The sequence below is a fragment of the Callionymus lyra genome, chromosome 4 (assembly GCF_982586985.1).
Source record: "Callionymus lyra chromosome 4, fCalLyr1.hap1.1, whole genome shotgun sequence".
Taxonomy (NCBI): domain Eukaryota; kingdom Metazoa; phylum Chordata; class Actinopteri; order Syngnathiformes; family Callionymidae; genus Callionymus; species Callionymus lyra.
Genome location: NC_141821.1, coordinates 25992095 through 26015844, shown reverse-complemented (window position 1 = coordinate 26015844; position 23750 = coordinate 25992095). Strand labels below are relative to the sequence as shown.

The 23750-nt window shown below is 37.7% G+C and overlaps 1 protein-coding gene across 1 annotated transcript; it reads right to left on the bottom strand.

Moving 5' to 3' along the window:
• Positions 1–332: 332 nt before the first annotated feature.
• usp53a (ubiquitin specific peptidase 53a) lies at positions 333–23308 on the bottom strand. Its single transcript, XM_087789434.1, has 17 exons — positions 22994–23308; positions 18098–18611; positions 12545–12637; positions 12310–12444; positions 11958–12068; positions 10434–10516; positions 10259–10343; positions 9976–10122; positions 9261–9410; positions 7772–7934; positions 6717–6851; positions 6147–6290; positions 5247–6009; positions 4651–4718; positions 2425–2476; positions 1339–1994; positions 333–871 (listed from the first exon to the last, which is right to left on the bottom strand). Exons 2-17 carry the CDS (start codon positions 18239–18241, stop codon positions 792–794), a joined length of 3009 nt encoding a protein of 1002 aa, XP_087645560.1. The 5' UTR covers positions 18242–18611; positions 22994–23308; the 3' UTR covers positions 333–791.
• Positions 23309–23750: the final 442 nt, after the last annotated feature.

The window sequence follows — 23750 nt, the reverse complement described above, 5'->3', positions numbered from 1 at the left end:
TTTAAAGATCGAATTGAGCAATAGTTTGTGAGTATCAAACATTAAGGGGTAATTCAGTAAATGTTGCAGATAAAAATAAATAAAAATAAAAATAAAAAAAAAACAGCAGTCATCCACAACCAGAAGTGAAGTTACTTGGTACATATGCATGTCTTCAAATATTCAATCAGTGAAACATGTTTGAAAGAGAGTATCTTTTGCTACAAGAAATCGTCTTTCATGGACCGTCAGATAAATGGATGGATGATCTGCATCTTAAATGCAATGCCAACAACTGCCGGCAGAGAGCAGCAAACACCATCAATATTTTATAGTCGGATTGTCTCAAAAAAAACGTCACAGTGGTCAAACGTTTGAATCACTTTTGTTTATTTAGCAAGCAATAAAAAAAATCTGATAGGTTTTTAAAAAATAAGACATCTGGAAAAACAAATTCTTCGTGGGGGAAAAGGCACCTAACAAGACAAGAGAACTAAGATACTCTCCTTGTTCGTATGTACTTTGTCTTAGAGTCGACATTACTAGTATTCCGCCTGTGGACCGACTGATGGGATTGAGTGTCGCCCACATGCTTGTGCTTTTTTAAACTGCAATCAGCGAGAAAATACCTTCATAACATGTCGAACATTTACATTGTTTTCCTAAAGCTTGTGGAGTGAAAGTGCTTCTTTTTTTTTCTTCAATAAATGTAGACATTCAAAGATTCAACTGCAACTATGACAATGTCTCCATTGGGATATTGTGGCAACAAACATCCTCACTCGGTCAGTGTTTGGTCTCCAGTCTTGACATCAGAGGAACCCGTGCTCGTCTAGTCCCTTTGGAGTCACAGGGTTCCACTTCGCAGCCGTTCTCACAATCGGAGGGAAACCTGGACAAAGAGGAGACGCACGTCAAGTCAAAGCATCTTCTCAATCTGGAATGAATGTTGCCAGCAGGTTAAAAAGCTGAAACTGCATTTATAAATAAATGATTGAGTGAACAATGGAAGGATTGCTGCGGCTCCATCCAAAATGATTAAAGTTAGCACAGATTAATCTGATTGTTCTGTCACATCTTATCATTACAAGCCTCAGAACAGCCTGTAGAGAATCTAAACGAGAGTAAGAACTGGATCAAAGCTTTTTACCATTTCTGTCAAACAGAATGCATTTAACATTAGATACGAGACTAAATACAACCAGTATGTCCATCAAAAAATATATTTTAATTTAAATTATAATAAAATAGCATAATTTTTTAACCCTTAAAAAAAACAACTAATAAAAAAAACAAGACTTTGACTTTACAATAACGCCCCTTCTTAGTTCAAACCCATCTTCTTCAGGGTTCTCTTACCTGGTTCTGTTCTTATTCTAGAGTTGTCCACCTGCTGCTCCGGCACAGGAACTCGTCTTTGCTCCCCATCGCTATCCCCGGACGACGAGTTCTCCGCCGCCTTCGTGTGCGACGCAGGTTTGGTGTGGTACTGAGCTCGGTATGTCTCGGTCATGCAGTTGTCCACGGAGAAGTACGTGGTGGGCTGGGCCACGGCGGGCAGAGGGGGCGAGTCTGAGGCGTGGTTTAACCCTCGTACAGGACTAGCTAACCTTTCGTCACTCTCGCTGTCTGAGAGATCGTTCCGCTCGTGGATGGACGAACAAGAGCTGGCATCCGAGGAAAGTCTTTGCTCTGCCGGGGTCTCCGTCCAGTGTCGGTTTAGACTATGCAAAATAGCTGGGTGTCCATTTTTGGTTTCACTGCGAGGGCTGTAGAGAACAGAGGAGTTCGGGAAGGGGCCGAGGTGCTCAGGGTAGCTGCCGCCATAAGACTTGGGGGGCAAAGGTGGCGGTTGGGGATAGGAGTAGGGGTCTCTGTGAGCTGCGGGCTCATCCTGGTCAGAGAGGGGTCTGACAGGACCGTTAGAACTGGTCCACTCAGAACTGCTGTCGGATCCAAATCTTTCCCTTTCTCCATTTTCAGAGATGCCAGGAGTGTAGCGGAACGCTCGTCTTCTACAAGTGCAAAGCAGACCAGAACAAAATGAAGATTAATCCGATAAATTATTTAAAATAAAATCATGCGACAGTATGAAAGTTAATCTTTTTAAGGTTTATATGAAATTTTTATTTGGTACATCGGTAATGAAATGTAGTATATAGTAGTTGGTGCATGAATGCTCCTTCCGAGACGCAACACTAATAGACTCAGGGTCTCATTCATGAGTTTTTCGGAGTTTGGGGGCAGGAGTGAAAAAATGATATATTCTATTCCATGTAAATCTTTGTATCCTTTCCTTTGTGTCATTTCATCTTGCACTTTGTTCTTGTTTTTATTATTCTATCGTCTGTGTTGCTGTGAGCTGGAATTCCAATTAATAAAGTTTATCTATCCATCTTTCTATCTATTTATAAATAAATGTTTGTCAAAACCATTCAGTTTTACCTCTGGATTGGCTGCCCGGTGAGGAAGTGGGATTGATGCAGATCCGGTGAACCTGGAACATGAGAACATGACGTAAGGCGATGAGGGAACCACCGTGTGGAGACACATGAGAAGCCAGGACACATCTGCACAGCTCCTCACTTGAAAACGGGCATTTTCTGTCATTGCAGTTCTGTCAAGTGTTATGCAATTACAGTCTGGTCACTGCTGGCACAGGAAGTCTGGCAGCTGCTCGTGTGAGCCCCTCGCAGCCAGCATGGGTCCACTCAAACACACAGTATGACTAAACCGTAGACCCCCCGAATGAACCCCCTCCAGCTCAGCAATGAATGAGTACTCCAGCATGTTATAAAGCAAAACACTGCGGACTAGTGTCACAGTGCTTAGATTCTCAAATCATCCCAAACTGCAGCACGGCTGAAGTGATTTACAGACACCAGCTGAATGCAGTGAGTGGCTGTGGACCATCTGTGATGTGTCAGCATCCCCTGCTCTTCTGTGCTTTCTCCAAGCATTACAGGCTTAATCCTTTGTGCTGGCATGCAATTAGGGGGCGGGTCAGCTTCCAGAGCAGCACATCTCTGCACAGACCCATTGCTTTTTAAGCTCTTAAGTCCATGTAGCTAGTCACAATTTGATGCCACTGATCTGTCATATTGGCAGGCATGCAAAACCAGATTTATCACCAGAATAATGACCAAGGACATGTTTTAGGAGAAAATATTTTAAATCCTGAACCCACTATCAAGAAACACCAGGGTGGAATTAGGCCTATCGTCAATTTAAAAACCCAAACGCAACATTTCCTCTTTTTTTTCTACTTGATCCCAGTTTTTCAAGGTCGCTGTGGAATTGAACCAACGCCAGCTACATCAAGGACAATGCACAAGAGACAACTGTCCTGTACCTAAATTCCAAAAGTTGTTAACCAGAGGCCTGTAGAAATAAGTGGTTAAGGTTTTATCAGTTTCATTATTTGTCCCTTCATCCTGATTTTAGTCGTATTAAAGAAACCAAGAACACATTAATAAAATACTGATCTGATGAGGGTATCATCAGGAAAATTCGATAAATATTTAAACTTAACTTCCTGGAGAAACCAAAGTCTGTTACCCTTTTCTCAACCCTTGTGTTATCTTTGGCACAAGCTGGCCTAAAGGCAGACGACAAATGTGTTTGAGGAATCCCTTGTGTTTTCTTTTGCCTCTCACAATCAACCTTGATCAAATATTTAAACATGAATGCGTCGGCAGTTACATGTGTGGATATCAAAGTCTTTCACAAACACAGTTTCACACCATTTAATTTACCAGTTCAGAAAATGTGCAGGAATTGAAGGGTTGTTTTTACAATATAATTATGTGCATATGGTTTGCAATTATCAATGGAATGATACAAAGCTTTATATAGGAGAGCTGAGATTAGGATCATCTGCAATTATGCTTATCAGTAAGAAGTAGGTGGAGATGAGATCCTCCCGCTGGAGTCTTCTTTGAGAAGAGCGAGATGTGACAGAAATATCCAATGTATCCTCCGACATGAGGGTCTCTGTATCACTGATGTGTTAAATAACATGATGGGTTTAGCAGTCGGCAGAAGCAGAATAGATCATATACACCCCATAGGGTGAGAAGCTGAGCCCTCTCAGAAGCCCAACATGGAAATAGTACTACACGGCTTTAAGAGAAGCCATTTAAGGTGGCGTGGGCAGTTTTTTGTTTTTACAAAGGTCAAACAGGTTGAGCCACAGAGCAGGCCCAAGACACAACAGAGATTATGGCTATCAGTTGACCATTGGCCACATTGATATTCCACATGGAAAAGGTGGGTGGAAGCTTATGAAAATACAATACAGAATTGTTGCTTGATGTAGGAATTAATAACAAAAAGGTCATAGCTAGGGAAGGAAGGGGAAACAGAAGGCCTGCAGACCAATTTCCATTTGGCAAGTCTTCAGCCAGGTTGTGACCTTCACACTCCCAAGGAAATAATAAATAAAGGGAAACGCTGACTCGGATCGAAATGGCTCAGATTCGTTAAGCAAATGCAAGTCAAGCATGCCTCACGTCTTAAATGTCAGAATAAGGTTTTTCAAAGCTGACTGGAGCAAAAAACTTAGGTTAAGTAACAACGTGGAAGCGGACCAAGCCGATTGTTCAGCATTATTGCTATTGAGGAAATACATTAACCCTTGTTCTGAAAACAAGACAATGAAAACATACTCACTGTTTGAATATGCAGAGTGCAGTGTGTCCGCTTTCAAATCATTGCTGCTTCTCGGTGGAAAATGATCTCTGTAATGCAAATTAAAAAAAAGAAACAAAAAAAATTGTTGATGCAATGTAGAACAAATGTTATTTTGGGATGTACAGCCATCTCGTTACGCATGTTTTGATACAGAGTTAGTCATATCAATATTCTACTTTTTAATATATTTTAATTTTTCTAGAACTTATTTGATTTCAAGTTTTCCCAGATCCTGCTAGAATCCACAAGAGCAGCCTGCAGCAGGGCTTACAATGGAATGAAGAAACTTTGGATTTTTTTTTGATTTGAGTTGAGACTACCAATCATCACCAAATTACAAATCACTTGCAAGCTAGCCCATTTCAACAAGAATAAGATTCATTGAAATACATAAACGTGTTTCGCAGAAAAACACTACAGACATGAGATTGTATAATTGATACTTGAAACACTGTATTTTCAAACCTGACTGTTATAACGCTATAACCAATTTGTGTAATTATTCTATTTTTTTTCCCACAGTTAATCAGAAGAGCCTTTACAGTTTATTATTTTTCTTTACTTAAACATTTTACCTTGTCAGGTGCAACTCAGGTATGGGATGCAGGTCCTTGTAAAAATGGTTCTCTACCACTGGAGAATCCAGATTAGTGGAAGCGTTACTGAGTCTATCACTGCTCTCGTATCCCGATTCTGTCCTTTGAATCTTCCAGTTGTCATTGTGAGTCCTAAGAGTCATTGCCCCTTTTAACCGGTCCTTATCACTGTAGCCACCTTGGCCATCTGAGTCTATCGAGCTCCGGCTTCCACCGATGTCATGCCTCTGCTCGTCCTCGTAAATGGTCATTAGACTCTTGGGTTTATGATCATCCCTCAATGGCAAATCTCTCTTCATGTCCCGGGGCTGTGATTCGTTGATGGGTCTCCTTCTGGGACTGTACGGCTCCTGATTTCCTGTGTTGCGCCTTAAAACACTATCCACATTTAAGGCCTCTCGAGTGGGTTTCCACTGGTTTTCGCGGCTGCGGCTAGTGCGGCTTTGACTGCTGGCTATGCTGTTGGCCTGCTCTCTTGAGTCCTGGCTGCTGTCAGTATCATATCCAGGGGACAGATGATCCAGTCTTCTGCTGTGATGACCACTGCTGATACTGGATAAAGTGGGTTGCACGCGGTATCTTGAGTGAGTGGGGTCTGAAGGCCCCCTGGTAACATGCTGGGCGGGGCGCTCAATGCGTGTGGGTCCTTTTCCCTGGCTATTGTACAACCGAGGCTCCAAATGACTCTTGAAACCATTTTCTGGCGGGGAGATGGAGCGAGAATATTGTCTCTCTGAGGGACCTGCAAAAAGCAAGAAAGGACACAAAATGTATAAGTAGGTTTGTTGTTTACTTCTGAACAATTTATTTTAACACAGTCACATTAATACAGCAAGTAGTAATCTATTATCAGTTAGCTGAATTGACTGAATGACTGACCTCTGTAACGTGGGTCTGGTCTCTGATGACCTCTTTGATGAGGTTCCTTCCTTGGATGACGATAGCCCTGCCCCTCTCCTGCTCTAGAGGAATCCTCTCTAGAAATATCCCTGGCGTGATACCTGGCATTGCTGTTCATTTTCACTAGAAGATGCAAAAATATGTAGCTGCTAAATTAAACAAATAAACAAGAGAACATCACAATTTCGCTAACAAGTTTGAAATGCATGCAGTGTTCCAGTGTTGTAGAGATAGTTTACTAACCCAGCGAGAGTTTATGTGACTTCTAGGACTGTTCCAGAATCACAAAGCATTTGCAAAGGTTCCTGATATTTGCCTACTTTTACAAATGCGTTCTTAGATACTCTTTATCATGCCTAGCAAGTGATGATGAAATATACTTAACTGCTGAGGATTTAATCAAGACTAAGTGCTTTCAAATTCTTACTAGGGGTGGTATGGGATGGGGAAATCGAACAAGACATGTATGTGCAAATATAAATACGTTTTATGCAGTTGTTCTTTTCAAATATATGATTTATGGTTCATTATAAAAGAAAACTATCTCACCTGGCCCTCGATTAACACTTGGTTGGCCACTCCCCCGGTTCAAGGTGGAAACGTTTTTATGAGAGTTGTGTCCCAGCAAAGCGTTGAGATTTTCCCGCGTTAGATCCATCATCTTCGAAGCCTTAACATGAATATCTATGTACAAATAGGAAAGAAAATATGACGTAAATATCAATTGAACAAATTGAATGAACAATTTAAAACAGAAAAATATGAAACGACTATTAACAAATATTAAAATCGTATGTATTGAACTGAAACCACTCATACTAACATTTAGCATGCCTTCCATGACAACCAGTGCCAGGTGAGGGATTTATAAATTCGAGACCAAAGAACACATTGGAGAATTCATGGGTGATCAGTGATCTATCAGAGTTGTGTTTAAAATCAACAAATAAATACAGTGTAAAGGCTAGCTTGGACATTGCAAGTATGTTGGACTTTTAAAGTGAGAGATAGATGGAGTTCGATGGATTGATTCAGCCAAAAGGCAAAGCTAACTATTCTTTGGGTCATAACTAGAAGAAGAAGACTGTGGGTCAGAGTTCTCAAAATTATTTTTTAGTAGTTACTATTCTGGGCTCTCTTAGTGATAAGGTAGAGAAGCATTCATCCGAGAGATGGATGCCTCCCTCGGGATGTGTTCCCGGTATGTCCAACAGGGAGGAGTCATCAGGGCCGGCAGACACAATAGTGAGACCATTTCTCTTGCTTGACCTGCGATCTATTGTTTTTAAAAATCTACCAGAGATTTCAGGGAGAAGGGAAATCTGGGCCTCCTGACCCTACATTGGATAAGCAGCAGAGACTTGACGGATTGATGGTTAGATCGATGGACTAACTGATGCTACTACAGCTCTAATGAGCGAGGAGTAACTGGTAAAGCTTTAACCTAGAACACGAGCAATATGCCAGTGTTGGAGAGAATTTTAATGTCATACAACCCCCAAATCAGTGAAAACATGATTCAGAAAACCAAGTGGATTTAGCCCACGTGCTTTTAGAATGACCTAAGAAGTTAATTCAAAAAGCATTTCAAACAGTAAAAAGACCTTGCACTCCGTTGGGGGTCTTGTGGTGGAACGGACTGTTGTTTTGTTTAGTAGCATCCTCTGATACGACAGCACTTCCATCAGGATTGGAGTAAAAGAGCAGGAGAGGCTGAAAATGACTTTTAATGCACTTCCCGACAACGTCCTTCCATCTCGAACCGATCTGAAAAGAGAGCGCAAAGGGAAGATTCTAAGAAACTCACCAAATGCAGGATGCTTATACATTGTTGTAAAATAAGAGGGAATGTAAACTGCCTCCAAGATAATACCAGCTGCTAAATGTTGTAATAAAGCCAAAATAATAAGCAAAGTAATTTTTTTTAAATGTCGAAATGCTGCATTCTAGGTCTGGTTTTGTCATTAAATGTTCTCCTATCCGATCATATTTGTTTAAAACCTACATTTTAAGTGTTCCACGGGTTGCCAGTGTGGTCCTTCTTAAGCAGCTGCCTTTTTTTTTGTTGTTGCAAAGTTGGTCTCAAGGGTGGTCTGCTACTGTGATAGTCGGGCATCTTGTTCAGGGAGATGTGTGTGGGCTGCCCTTTCACCGGTTGGCCACTGCGCAATGTGATACTTCTTTCACGCTTCCAGTGTTGTTGGTGGTCGTGTCATTAGCCCACCACTAACAGTCAATTCGTCTGGTTCGTTGGCGAGCAGCCAGTTTATTTGCATAGCTTCAATCACTCTTGTGCATCTCAGCCATTTTTGTCCCCTGGAGTCACAAGATATAAAACAATTGGGCCGTGCCTGCTGCCCGGCTCATGCACAGCAGAATGATAAAGTGAGCTTTTGGGGACCGAGGTGACATGAGGGAATGGCTTAAGACTTTCATTTTAAAGACACGGCTCTTTGATCCATTTCACACACCACATTCTCATCATTTAAGGCCAAAGAGGGTCATACAAAGGAGGTTACATTTCGCATGTAACTTAAGAGCCGCATTAATCCAGGGAAGCACTATAAGACAATATCCAGTTAAGTCTATATGCGACAGGAATAGTGCTGTTGTGAAAGTATATCTGATGCTGTTTTTTATTTATATAATAATCAGATAGATTCTTGAATTAGTAATAGCTTCTCAGTGGGGAGCAAATGTTTGGGAATAATCAATTTAAATGGCAATAAATGTATGCATGCCCATTGAAACCTGTGCGAGCATTGGAATGTTAACAGGATTCGATCAAGGGAAAAGACTTGCGTTGATCAGCAAGAACTAATGATACTCCGTCAGGGGGCTTGCACACACAGCACAAAGAGACTGATGAGAAGACAAGGACTGCTTCACCAGCACACAACATTGGAAGTGGAAATAAACACCATGTCGGCTTCTTCAGATAAATATTTTGCAATAAATTGATCAAACCCAAACAGGTCCTATATTGTGTATTTCATGGCTTTTACAATTGGATCCCAGGTGAGTCTTTCATTGTAGTTTTTACTGAGGCTATTTTTTTTCTGCATTAGCTATGCATGTGTTAAATGTTCATACCTCTTTTACTGTGGCATCATCAAAGAAGACCCACTTGGACGACTTGGTGTGAAAGGCAAAGGCACAATAGTGGCGACTGGAGAAGCAGATCATCCCCACAAGCAGCAGTTCTCCCTTCATGGCGTGTTCATCAGTCACTCTGTAAAAGAGCTGTGCATGCACAAAAAACACTTTATGCTATGATCAAATATTCATTAGAGGACATTGTAACAGCGAGCAAGCAGGTGGTTTAATGATGTTGGTTAAGTCTACATTTCTTCATTGACATAGAACTGATTCACCATTCACAGGGAATACGGTTTTGGATAAATCTTTGCCGTCACAGTCAAATCTGTCGAAACATTTAAATCTTTACACATTAAAAAACATAACGAGTGGCAATTTCTAGTCAAATTTCTGACACACATTATATATACACATATATATACAGTATATATATATGAAATCACTTATGTAAGCAGGCGATACAACATTTTTAATTGGTCCACACCAAAGGTTTAAATTCCAAGCCCTATTACACTGTGGATTAAATATTGCTTTTCTTCAATAATTGCATTTGTAAAATGTATCTGGAACAGGAACTGTTCTTTGGTAGTTTCAAATGACTAAACTGCTGAGGAGCAGCTTAAAGAGCAATCAATCCCTATCAGTCAGAGTCAGATACACATGTATCATTAAAGAGACAATCAAATATGTCTAGACAATAATAACTTACAGCAGACAGGCTGAGATGAGGACCCAGTGAGCGAATGACGTCCTCGGTGAGATCCGACTGCTCTGAATCCCAGACAAAGCCAATAGTGACAATCTCTGGAGAATTCATGAGCACTCGTCTGATTTTGATCCTTTGACCACAGTTGCTCTATGGCAGCATGAAAAAAAACAGAAAAACATAGGGCATATTTAGAGGGAATTAACTAATGCAATGCTTGGTTTTGCAGATTACAATAGAATACTTGTTGCAATACAAATGGGTCATCAATATAAAATACACTTACAGGACAGTTCCGAAGGTCTCCAACAGTACATGCAGCCTGTAACAACTCCCCAAATGATTCATCTTTTCGTAGAAGCATCTGCTGACTAAAAGAAACAAAATACATATTTTTTAATAAGATAATAAATCTTTGAATATATGAAAATTGTGTGAGAAACAATCCTAATATGCCTTACCAGAGTGCAGTGGTGGAGACGTAATGCACTAGCTCTGTAAATGGTAGCGGGTCAGAAGAAGCACCACAACTACGGCAAACTGACTACAAAGAGAACAAAATAAAAGGTAAGTATAAATGAGTTTAGTAACAATGACGCACACAAGGTTTGTTTGGGGATTTTTTTTTTAATGAGCTTTTCTTCCTACAAAAAACAGAATTTTAATCAGACACCTTCACATTTTAAATCTTTTTGATCTGCAGCTTCTGAAATTGTTGACCATAAAATTGTACTGGGTAATTGAATTTCCCAATGGGAATCAAAGATTACCTGGTGGGTACAACTTGACAGGTTTTATCTATATTTATATTCATCTTTAGACAGGACAGCTCCAGTTAACAGAGGGAACTTCAATTCATCCATGGATAAATGTAACTGTTTATGTTAGGTCCAACCTTGACCATTTACAGTCAATGTTCTTGGTCTTCCGGTCTTGAAAAAATTATCCAGTGCGACTTTCTTACGACACACAGATTTACCTCCCAATTTAAAATTCTGACATGCATTATAAAAACCCATTGTCTATAAAAACTAACATATTATGTCTGATTTCATATAATCTGAATTTCTGAGGTTCTATTTGACTCCTTACTTTTATCTTGGTCAACGAAAGTTTAGGGAATAAATCTAAGGCCGACTGAGCCCTTCTCAGTCTGGGCACTTTGACTTTGGACCTGCATACTGCAGCAGATATATGCACACACTTCACTATAAGTCTACCAAAATGTAGATTAGTGCTTCCCGAAGGAGACCTCCTGAGGGATCAATAAAGTTCTACCTAACCTTACCTACATTATTTCGACTTGACTTCTGTGACTTTACCTCTACTAAGTCCATGTGGATTCCTTTACTGCGTTCATTTTTTCCGTCAGGAATGAAAAAATACCATTGTGACCACAGCAGTATCAAAGTTGACTTTAACTGGAGCTCATAAGATAAGGGAATAATTCAAAATGCAACAATTGAGAATGTAGCTTTAAGAGATATAATTTGATATAAAGTAGTGTGAGCTGATGAAGATTAATGAAACAGTGTAATGTTGTTTAGAGGTAACCATTAGTTTAAGAAATGATCTGCTTTTTCATTAGAATAGTAGAGAGACGCCATCTAGTGGACTCTAAAAATAATGACACTGCCACACGAAGCTTCATCAGATATCACTTGACAAAGAGAAAAGGGGCACTGCTTGTGGTCTGTAATGGCCATCTAAAATACCAGGACTAGCCTGACTCTGTATTCCACTTTTGTAAATCATTTTTTAGACATGACAGAGTGGAGTTCTACGGTCTATGACAGAGATTAATAGCGCTGTAGGCCTGCAAGCGTGCATAAATACATACATACATGCATGCATACCTCCCTTGTGTATCACCTTTCTCCCTTTCAATCTCGCCCATAATGCATCATGTATTATTCATGTTTATTGTGCATTTGGTTGTAAATTGGACACATTATTTGGGTAGTTAGAAATACAGCTTTACTGACCTGCTCATAGAGTGTCATGGCAAATTTCTGATGAGTAATGCAGGACTTTGAAGTACAGGCCTCTGTCTCTTCAGGCACAATGTGCATATGGATCCTCTCCAGAATGTTCTCCTGGTGTGAAAACAACATTGCAACCGGGTTGTTACAAGAACAAGATTGTGTACTTTTATGTTACGACTACAAACATTTCCTGAATCTGTGGAATGTGGAATGATACCATTTGTACAAAACATCTTTAGTTATTCATTTCTATCAGTGACCAAAGCAACTTTTGCTGTGCAGTTTGTCACAGGAGCATGTAGTTCTCCCAGTTACCCCCTCCCCAGGTGTCTCGGTTACCATATCAACTTACAAAACACTCTGCAGCGTCATCCATGAAGCCCAACTGAAAGCGCTGCTCATCCTTAAAGGTCTCAGCCAGGGCGTGACGCAGGTTGTCCGAGGGTAGTGCACGCTCCCGACTGTGCGTGAACTGGGAAAAAATGCCCTAGAGACGAGAGCAACTTTTAGGATCAACTTTCACCTTATCTGCATGCTAAGACAAGACAATGTGACCTAACACGCTTCACCTGTCACAGGAAATGTACCTTCAATGCACAAAAGATGCACGACTCTCCCAGACAGAAGTGGCCAGGAAGCTGCCTTAAGCTTCGACGAAAGATGTCCAAATGCCATAAGACCTTAAGGAATACATGAAAGAATTATTTAGCGAGTATTTTAAACTCTCACTTGACTCTCAAAAAGAAATGGGTGAATCCTACTGCATTCAAACATTCATTGCATAGTGAGTAGATAGTAGAGTGTTGTTTCAAGTTACAACTATAAAAATATATATATACTGTATATTAATAGTAGTACTTTTTTGAAGTGGAGGTTAAGATCAAATGATTAAGTTCAAAATAAGTTTAACAGTAATAACAACAGTAAAATATTTTTTACAATCATCTGGATAAAATGACCAATGAAACATTTCCAAATCCCTTCACCAAGTTTGCATTACATCAGCCATTTGCTTAAACAATTGAAGCATTTGTTAGTTTGACACAGACTTCATACAGTGAACACATTTACCAAATGTTTTAACTTATTGTACAGACTGGCTCTTGGAAGTCCAAAACAATTGAATTCAACTTACAAATGTACAAAGGCTTTCAAACTGTATTTCAGAACAGATACCTTATGTTCTAATGTTGTAGTGAGTGCTGTTCACTGTATTAATAAGATTACCTCTTGTTTTTTTGTTGTTTTTTTTACAATTGTCGATTGAAGTTATGTAAATTAGTATTCCAATTAAATGTATTCAACGTACACAATGGTAAATGGAAATGATTTTTTTTTATAGTAGACTTGCAGCCATTCCTGCACAAATAATGCCTGCATCTAGGCCTACTATGTGCAACAAAACAAAACACAGACCTGTAGTCAGTCAGTTGAGTGTTGTAGGAGTGCAAGTACATTAGCAGTTTTCTTCAGATGTTTGGAAAAAAAACTACAATATTCAGGATTAATATGTCTGTTTGTTTTTTTGCCTTTTCAGACTATAGAAAAGTGTTACCACAGCTATAGTAAATCTAATGGAATTGAGCGTTTTTTATTTAAAATGTTGAATTTGTCATCACTATATTTTAATTCTCAAGTTAATATCTTTGTTAAAAATAATTATGCCAACCTATAATGTGTATAATTTTTACATTACTGACAATCTCCCTCGAGCTCTGGCTTCATAATATCTCATGGGTAACTGTAAGTAACACACTATGCCATCATGGATTAAAATCCTGCAGTGCTCAAAAGATCCCCCCTGCTTAAGCATGTCCCGGCCTGTCTAAAGTTTGTCAGAGACCATCTGGATGATCCAGAGAAGGATTGGGAGAATGTCATGTGGTCAAATGAGACCAAGATGGAACTCTACGTTATCAACACCAATCGCCAATCATGTTTGGAGAAAGAGACACTGTGCCCACTGTAAAGCAATGGGCGATAAACTTTTTTGTGACTGCTTTTCTGCAAATGGGACAGGACAACATCTCTGTATAAAAAAAACCTGAAGGGCCCTTGTACCAAGAGACTTTGGGGAAACACCTCCTTCCATCAATAACAGCATTAAGGTTGAAACTTGGCTGGATCTTTCAGGATGACAAAGATCCCAACAACAACATCATCGGGGCAAAAAATGAGTGGCGATGTAATACACATTTGAAGGTTCTGAAGTGGTCTCCAGACTCCAGACCTTTGGAGACTCCATGGAGGGAGTTGAAAGTGTGTGTTGCCAAGCAACTGTCCCAAAACATTACAGCCTTTGATAAGAATGCATGAAAGAATGGGCTAAACTAACAGCAACAGTGTGCAATCTTGGTTAGGACATAGAAAAAACATTTGTCCATCTTTGCCAACCAGGGTTACATCACAAAGTATTGAGGTGAAATTGTGATGACAAAATGCTTGTTTTCTGCATCCTTATACAAATAAATCATTTAAAAATCATGCAATGGGATTTCCTCGAATTTTGTTTTTAGATTCTGTCTATCGCAGTTTAAATGTAACTAGTATGAATGTATATTGCGAAACAACTCCATAGACATAAATTCCATTGTGTGTGTGTGTGCCCATGCATAAACAACCACTGCTCCCAAAGGAAATGTGTATTCCAACGAGCAAATGTGTAACTTCATTTGCCAATGTGTTACTTCATTTGTACTAAAGTTATTGTGTTTGGGGATGCTTAAGATTTTAAAAAATCGTTCATGGGTCAACCAAAAAATCCTAGCACTCCTTGTGTCTAACTTGAAAATGATTGTTGATGGTAAGAGTTGACGGTAACTTTGTCTTTGAAATTTTACAATGATTAATAATTTTTTTTTAAAGGCAATGCAACTTATGCTGAAGTTGAAAAGGAAAATGCAACCTCTGATCTTCATCACTCGTCCGATAAGGTTGTAGATATATGAAGATATCTACTTGGAGCAGGGGTGGCCAATCCTGTCCTCAAAGAGACTCAGTGGGTGCAAGTTTTCGTTTATCGATCAAGCACTCAAGGTTCATCTGAAACAAGCAACATCGGACTGACAGTCAACTGATCTAAGACGCCTTGTTTTTAAGAGGTTAGAGGTGTTCTCTTGATTGAAAACCAGCCTTTGTTGAACACTTTGTCCGTCCCAGGCTTAGAGGTTAATTAACAGTGAGTTTTTGATTTCAAATAAGTTACCCAAACCAAATATGGTCTTTAAATCTTCAAACGTCACTTTTTTGTAGCTTGTACGCTCTTTAACCAGTGAAAGTGCTTGTAGGAATCCTTAAATATTTACAACAAATGTTATTGCCAAAGTAAAATACAAAGCTCTACAACATTTACTTTTTCCACGTTATCTCTTTAAAATGAATTCTCCCATTTGGCTAAATAACAAAAAATAAATAAATAATAATAAACAATCTTAGAACGTAATAACTACTGCTGACTAATGGTTGAGGGTTTATTCATGACGTAAAACATTTAAAACAAAAGAAAATCATACAGTACTATTGGATATAAATGAAAAAAATCAATATTTAAGTTTTTTTTTTCCAACACAGCTACATGCAACATTTACTTTTAATGAACATATTAACCTTTCTTCTCTTTTCTCCTTTTATCAACTACTTATTTCGAGTATAAATTAGCATCTATTGTCACTTGAAATATGTATAGTATAAAAAAGCTGCAGCCTTGGAGGAGGGAAACGGGAAAAGATTCTTCACCACTAACTTGATTAAGCATCTAAAAAAAGCATCTAAAAAAGCATCAAAAGACAAAGAATATGAACACTTCAAAAAATCTAAATGACAGATGAAACAAAGAAGTTAACTTTGCCGGCTATTTGGCAGAGGCGAGAGAAGCTTCCAGCGTGCCAGGCGATCAATAAGAAATAATAATGAAACTAGATGAGTCAAGTTTAGAAAAAATAAATTAAAATAAAAAATAAATGAAAAAAATAAAAATAAGAAAATTAGCATTCAATAAATCCAGAAAAGCTCAGTATCTGTCACAACTAATTTAATAACTGGATGCTTCATGTATTAAAAATGTGTTTAAGACCCATCCTTGCTCACAGCTGGTGTCGGCCTTTAGTGAGCAGCAGGTCCCTCACACAACACATTAGCTTCAGAGTAGTTTATTTGATCCGTTTAAATTAGTTTTTTGTTCTAACAAAGAAATATAGTTCAGTGTGTGTCTTCAAGTTAGATTAATTTACAAAACCTAATTTCATTTGATGCAGGGAAGACTATACATGTTATTTTTTTACATGCACCAAAATGCTGCTGTTCTAAACACCATATTGTTTTGTTTTGCTAAATAAAACATTTTAAAATTATTTCAGCAACCGTTCTATAGTTTACGTACTTGAGCAAGTTGCAAAAAAGCTGCTATATGAAAAAAAATGGCCATTATAATTTTGTTCCCAATAACCCTCACATCAAATTTCAAACATGTTAATTTTGTAAAATTTGAGTTTTTGTGTTGACTTAATGAGCTTGAGACCAGCAGGGTTGTTTGCATCATGTTTGTATTTTTTATTAGATATTTTTACACACGCCATCTTTTTTGGCAGGTTATAAGGATAAACAAAGCATAGCAATATAACTGTATTTTCTTAATGTTCTTGAAAAGATTGCAGAAGTAAACATTTTGAATCTTTATTTAAATATCTACGAACTTTGTTATTCCACATGTAGAACTTTTTGATTTTTATTCAAAGTAGGGCTGAAGGATTATTGAAAAAAATATAAATGCGATAATTTTCAGAAATATTTCGATTGCGATTATTTATGCAATTCTTTTTAGATTTTTTTAATCAAATAAAATAAATGGTTAACTTTACATTAAAATAGATTTCTCTTTGATTCTCAAGACAAAGTCATTATTAAGTATTTTTTTATGATAAAGGCAAATTAAGCATACCTTAAATAAAAGGGAGAATGTTTATTTATATACTCTAATTACATTTGTCAACAAACATAACATATTCACTGCAAATACTAAAAAATACTGTAAAAAGTGCGAAAAGTGTCATTTACATTTGAGTCAATACTAAATCATACAAACTTCAGAGTAAAGAAAAGTGAAAACATTAGTCAGTCTTTCTTCTTCTTACTGCATATTTTTGCACAGTTTCTCATGCGTATAAGTGCATTTCCTGTGATACACAATAATATATTATCATTTACACAATTTGAATTGTGTGATAGCATAAGGTAACTTTGATGCGCACACAAAAACACGCGCACAGGCAGAGACCAGAGCAGCACACACACACACACACACACACACACACAGAAATGTCAGCAGACACACGTCTGTATTCAAATGTACGAACCGATGTCAGGATGTAAAGTTGTTGAAAACACTGTAGTTTGTTTCTCATGCTGCTCTTTAGCTTCTCTAGACGTCACTGATCAACGGGTTAAAGCGTCTCCACATGCTGCGCTCAGCGCCGCTCGCAACAAATTTTGATGGCTCGAAAATTGAATGAACATGAAATAAAATTGCAACCTCTGCGATATAATAATCGCATTTTTAAATATCGCGATTATATCACAAATGCGATTAATCGTTCAGCCCTAATTCAAAGAAGATATTTATTTCAATACTGGTCTCGGCCGATACTCAAAGCCAAGGTATCGGCCTCAAGACCATGAAGGTCGGATCGGTGCATCCCTGATTTTGATTTGATTTTTTTATTTCATTTTAGTATTTCAAAAAGAGAAGCTGCATGTGGAGAATATGCTGTTGGAGACACAGCTAGAGTTTGACTTTAGCCTGATGAATTTAAGCTTTTAAAATATACATCTCTGAGGTATAAACCATTTTTCTGATTCATTTCCCAGAGAAATGTTTTTATTTAAATCACAACGTATTATGCATGTCATGTTTATGTAAACAATTCAGAGAATGTAACTTACTAGTACCTAGCAGCAGATTTGTATTCATTGTTCTCACAAAGATGAAAGGACCATAATAATAATAATAATAATAATAATAATAATAATAATAATAATAATAATAATAATAATAATAATAATAATAATAATAATAATAATAATAATAATAATAATAATAATAATAATAATAATAATAATAATAATAATAATAATAAGAGCATTACCTGCACAGCACTGTTGAGAAAGCAGCTGTTCTGGCCCGGCTCATTCAACAGTCCTTTGGTGGGAGCCAGAGACAACATGCTCCCCGGCTGGTAAGACCTGCTTAGATTGCGCCCCGGCTTTCTGAAGAACTTGACCCATGCCATTGGAGAGTGGATACTGCCCTTGTATAGATGGGATTGCAAGGATGATGGGGGGGTGAAGGGAACCCAATAACTGGGCTTAAGTTATTCCACAGGTGTCAGAAACTGTGTTGAAACACATGGGCCTTCAGGAAAGGCTGACCAGTTTAGATTTCAAGTGTACTTCTGGTACAGACTGGAGGGGAAACAGTTCTGAAACTTCTGATGAGATGCAGGTGAAACCTAAACGACTTGGTCATCTTGTAGCACCACTTGGATTCAGATGCGGCGTCACTGTGGTTCCCTTGCAGTCGACCCACTAGTCGGGTCAGTGCTGACAGTCGAATCCATCGCTTAAGTTTACTCCAGTTTGAATTGAGTCTTTGTCCCGCTGCTGTGAGAGAAAACAAAGACATAAAAAGATACATTAGTAAAAATGCAAAACAAAGTAAAAGAAAAACAACACATTAGGGGAGATGGTGATAAGTGAGATCTGCCATTGTCTAGCATCGTAAACAGATACTAAATAGTGGTCAAAATAGGAACAGGGCTCTTCAAAAGAAGACTCACTTGGAATACACTTGGCTAGTGCGTTAGTCATTTTTGGAATTCAACTTTCATGAATCACAACCACAACCTGATAAATTCACGGGATATTAAAAAAAAAAGAAAGAAAATACATAATAATTATTGATACATTGTTCGTGAAGTAGAAGTATCAGAGGCAATAAAATAACTATTTAGTTATCATGAACAAATGTTTTCTTTCTGCTTATATTAATAATCATTTAAAAACAAAAATAATAATAACTGAAAATAATGTGAAATTAGTTAAGACTTGCAAACATGCAAGAGTCACATCTTCAACCTCCTTAACAATTCAGTCACTCACAGAGAGGAGAAAATAGATAATGTACTTTCAGTCATGAGAGGTTTCAGCCAAAACCCGTTTGACAACATATATTACTTGTCACCTCTTCTTAGAAGAAAGTGTTTTTGCAGGTATTTGTCTGTCAGTCAAAGTTATGAATGGATTTCCATTAAATTTGCAGGATATAGTAGAACTTTCGTATGGATCGTAATCAAAAATATAGGAGGAGCTGCATTTCAGTAATTGCTATAAATGAAGATATTTTTCTCTATGCAAACACATTTTAGGGATATTACATATACAAGTTAAAACTGCAGGATTTAAAATGGGTTTAAATGTGTTGGTTAAACTACAATAATAATGTAACCATGGCAGCAAACATAAAAATAATGAAGGCAAGGGTTCTTAATTCAGGATTGGTTAAGAAACCAGTAATTTATTTATTAATTAAAAAAAAAATGATAGAAAAGAATAACAAATGAAAAAAAAAATTATAAAATGTTTCCATTCTTTTTTTGGGAAATAATATCACAAATCTACCAAATAGGTATTTCTTTTCTAAATGTTCTTGATTTTTTCACTCATTCCTATGAGTTACTCACTAATGACTCTCAAATCTGAATCACATATTTTGGATTTACCCTTCGATGACAGAAACTCCAAATGCAAATTTCAGTTGTTAAATTAATGAATTTGTATTTTGTTGAGTAAGAGTCATTGGCTACTTTGTATAACTAGACGCTGAATTGGTCCACGGGTCTTGCAGACATTAAAATAGACACAGAACCAAAAACATTTTAAGAAAGTCTTAGCAAAAACTAAGCATCAACGAATGCAATGGTGTGAGATTGAATCCAAATAGACATTCACATTTGAGACTTGAGATTTGTTGTATAGAAACCCATTTATGATGCACAAATTAAATAGAGTACCATATTTTCTAGACTACAGAGGCCACCTTAATAGAAACCACAGTCTACAAGAAGTCATTGTCCAATAAAGGCCACCGGCTTGTAATACATCTTAAAATTGAAAACCTTTGATATATTTTTGCAACAAGGTTCTTAACTAGGCCTTCTCCAACGTTTTATAGTCAATTCATTAATCCAAAGTGTTTGTGCATCTCAAATTCCAACAGGCAGATCACTCAACTCAAAACCTGCATACAATGCATTTCTCCGATTGTTTTCTTTCGCAGGAGTCTGCACATGATGCCCAAATTGCCTTTTCAAATCAAAATATTCTCTCCCTAGACACATTATCTTTGCTTTCTTGCTCTTGTACTTCCGTCTAGAGCGTCTAATGGAGGCCTTCGAAGCGATAGATTACATTTGAGCCGTTTTATTGTTTTACAGCAGATTGAATACAATCTTACTGATTATATTTAGAACGTTATGCATGACGAATAAATGAGAGTGAGAAGCTCTGTACTCTGCCTCTGTATAACCTATATCTGCTGTTTGCTTCCATTATCCACTGACCAGAAAGGTTTGACTCCAAATGAGTCTGAAATGGAAAAGGTGCCACATATGGTCACGGAGCCAACATCATTTGATTCCCTCTGCCTGTATTTTAGGAAGTTTTATTTTATTTTGGTGAAAGAAGAACAGTGTGTGGTCCTGTAGAAGCAAGAGAGCAGAAAAGAGGCTCTTTGCATACTTTCAAAAGTCAACAAGGGAGCATTGGAGCAGACAAGCTTTGAGCTTTTGGGCAACAATGCAGTGGTCATTTCCTGCATATGCTTCCTGCGCAGCGGCTTTGCTACTTTCCATCACACTGTCACTTGTGTGAAACTGAACAGGTCATCTCGCACGAGGCAGAAAATGGTGAGGAAAAAAGCACAAGATCCCAGTATATATCCTTTTGTCAGCCGATTCTATGCCTTCAATTATCTAGGAAGTTGAAGAAAGTTCTCAAGTCAGAACATCTATCAGAAAACTACACACTTTAGTCATAATATCTTTTAGATATGGATTTGTTCATCTCTTCATTTGAAAACAAAATATATCACCAACTTTTAAGTGTTGGTTACTGTACATACCAGTGCCATTGTGAAGGACTGTGAAGAAAAAAAAAACTTAATATATAAAATGGAAAAATAAATCAATTTTTTTTTCTTTAAGAATTAGATGTAATTGCTATAAACCTGTATTATTTTTAAATTCACAACTTCAATAATTATTATCAGTTATGATTCAAAATGAAATACTAAATTATTATTTAAAACAACTTCAATGCAAAACATTTTAGACTGCATAGGGAAAAGAACCGAGTGTTTGATAGCTCACACAGTCACAACAGCAGATACTCATGCAGAGATCAGAGTCAGAATTTTGGTAAAAGTTGCTTGAACAATGTTATTTGGAACATGATGCTGCATCATGAGGCCTCATCGACACATCATGAACACTAAAAAACTTTACAGCGGTGAGCTAGAGACAGCGCTTACATTCGTTTCCATCATGGCTTGAGTGTGAAGTACGAAGTCTGAAGCCACCTAGAGCCAAGAACATTTTTTTGTTTTGAGAACAAATTCAAACGTGACTGTGGGATAGTTTTCCGTGCATGGTGCATTTTCCAATGTAAATATTTCAGTTAAAGAGAGTTTTGTACAAACATACGGACAAGTACAATAGAGGTCTAAAATTAATTTAAAAGACACTTAAATCAACACATTAGTTTCCTTCAACTGAAAACTTAATTTATACAAATTTTAATTGATACAAATACCGGTTCTATTGACTCCATTTACGTAGAACTTTATTGATCCCTCAGGAGGTCTCCTTCGGGGAATCGTTTTTTTGTATTTTGTATTGAACTTTGTCTACAAGATAACTAAAGAACTTTTCCGATCGTGCAAGTAAAGTCAATATCAAACCATCCTAATCACTTAAAATTGTGCCATCAGCAATTCATTCTAATTATTTGGACGAAACATGGTGCACACAGTGGTGTAGTGGTTTCCTCGCACATTTCAAATAACAGGTTGTTTGAGTATTTAACATTGTCTGAAAGTGAGTGTTTGCATCAATGATAGGATGATAGGCAGGATGTCCCCAAAGCATCAGTGTTTGACTCCAGACTCCTTTGAAACCAGTGAGTGAACAAGTGGTAGAAAATGAAGTGAGAAAGGTGGATAAAGACTAAATGAAAAGGCTAGATATTAACCTGGTAAGTAGGTCAAAGTTATGGTGCCAAAAGTGCGACTCGTGAACACAAGAAAAAAAGAGTTCTTGTGAAAACCAGTTCTTCAACATGCCACCGTGTTTACCTCACCATTCCCAGTGACGAAAAAAACGAAATTCACTAGACAAAAGGTTTATTCAAGTTTGGTGATCCTGTTTTTTTTTCCCCCTCAGCACCTCCAACCTCACTGATAAAAAACAAATATCCATATATTTACATACACTTCATTTAATGATGTATTAGATTTGAATACGTATTTGGAACATTTGTAATCCCAGCATTTTTCCTCCTAGAATCGTCTTAAAATACAACGTGAATAATGTGACGCATTATAAAAATTAAAAAAAAGCTTTGTACATCATATTTTCTTTCTGTTAAATATTCAAATATGATAATGTGATCATGGAATGTTCGTGTCAAACCAGGTCTATGGTATGTATGAAAGAGTTCAGGAGGAAGATATTGTTCCAGTTGTGATATGAGCATTTTAAAGGTCTCGTTAGTTACAAACATATATATATCAGTAGACAATTGAATATAATTGAATATACTTAAGAAGTAAGTATTGCTATTTAATGTTTCAAAACAGCTAAGCTAGGCTAACTACAAGCCCTGGCCTCCATTCTCATGTACCTGAACTCCAGGTGCACTTCCGCCCCAGACAAAGTACAGTTTGATGACAAATGCGTACTTATCAAATAGTAGTAGTATTGACTTACCTAAAGCGACATTTATCCAAAAAAAAAAAAAAAGTAAAATCCCACTGTTGCCAGAAAGAAAGAAAAAAATGTTGTTGAACTTTTCAACTGGAGCAGCGACGCGAGTTAAAGTCCGAGAAAGAAATCCAGAGGAAAAACAACTGTCTTGTCCGAAAAACACGTAGTTTTCACATGTGGGTAAGTCAAACTTTTCCAGAGGTTGCGGTTCTGGTGTCCTGTCCTCGGCTGGAGAAGGCAGCAGCAGCAGCAGCTCAGTCGTGTCACACACCGATCAGACCTCGGCACCTGAACTACTGGAGCTCTGACTCTTGCGGCGCTGATATGTCAAGCCACGCCCACTCCGGACCTCTGACTACAACAGTGCGTCACGTGACACGGTGTACTCCGTACGCACGCGCGCTTCCACGCACAGATTTGTGCAGGTCAGCGGACAAATGATACGTACATGAAAATGAATAAACATGTCGGCGCACAAGAAGCATGTGCGGGTGTTTACGGTGTGACTTTTCTGCTTTGTTGGTTTTGGGGAAAACTTTTTTTTTTTTTAAACAAAACCATTTTTTAATTTGTGTTTTTATGTTTATTTTTAAGCTCATGTGTTTCCTCCTCAACTTTTCTCGTTACATCAGTACATTTGAAAGATTTTACAAACTATTTACATTCAGTAGTTAGTTGTTTATAATAGTATTTTCAACTGAATAAGTCTCAGCTGATTAGTAAGTAATTTATATTTATAAAGCGCTTTTCCAGACCAGGG

Bases quoted from the DNA above. Each gene is read 5' to 3' on its own strand.
- usp53a (XM_087789434.1), bottom strand. From the start codon at position 18,241: ATGGCATGGGTCAAGTTCTTCAGAAAGCCGGGGCGCAATCTAAGCAGG. The intron at 12,638-18,097 runs GTAATGCTCTTA...GTATTCCTTAAG, and splicing joins TTCTCAACAGTGCTGTGCAG to GTCTTATGGCATTTGGACAT. The intron at 12,445-12,544 runs GTACATTTCCTG...TCTCGTCTCTAG, and splicing joins GCATCTTTTGTGCATTGAAG to GGCATTTTTTCCCAGTTCAC.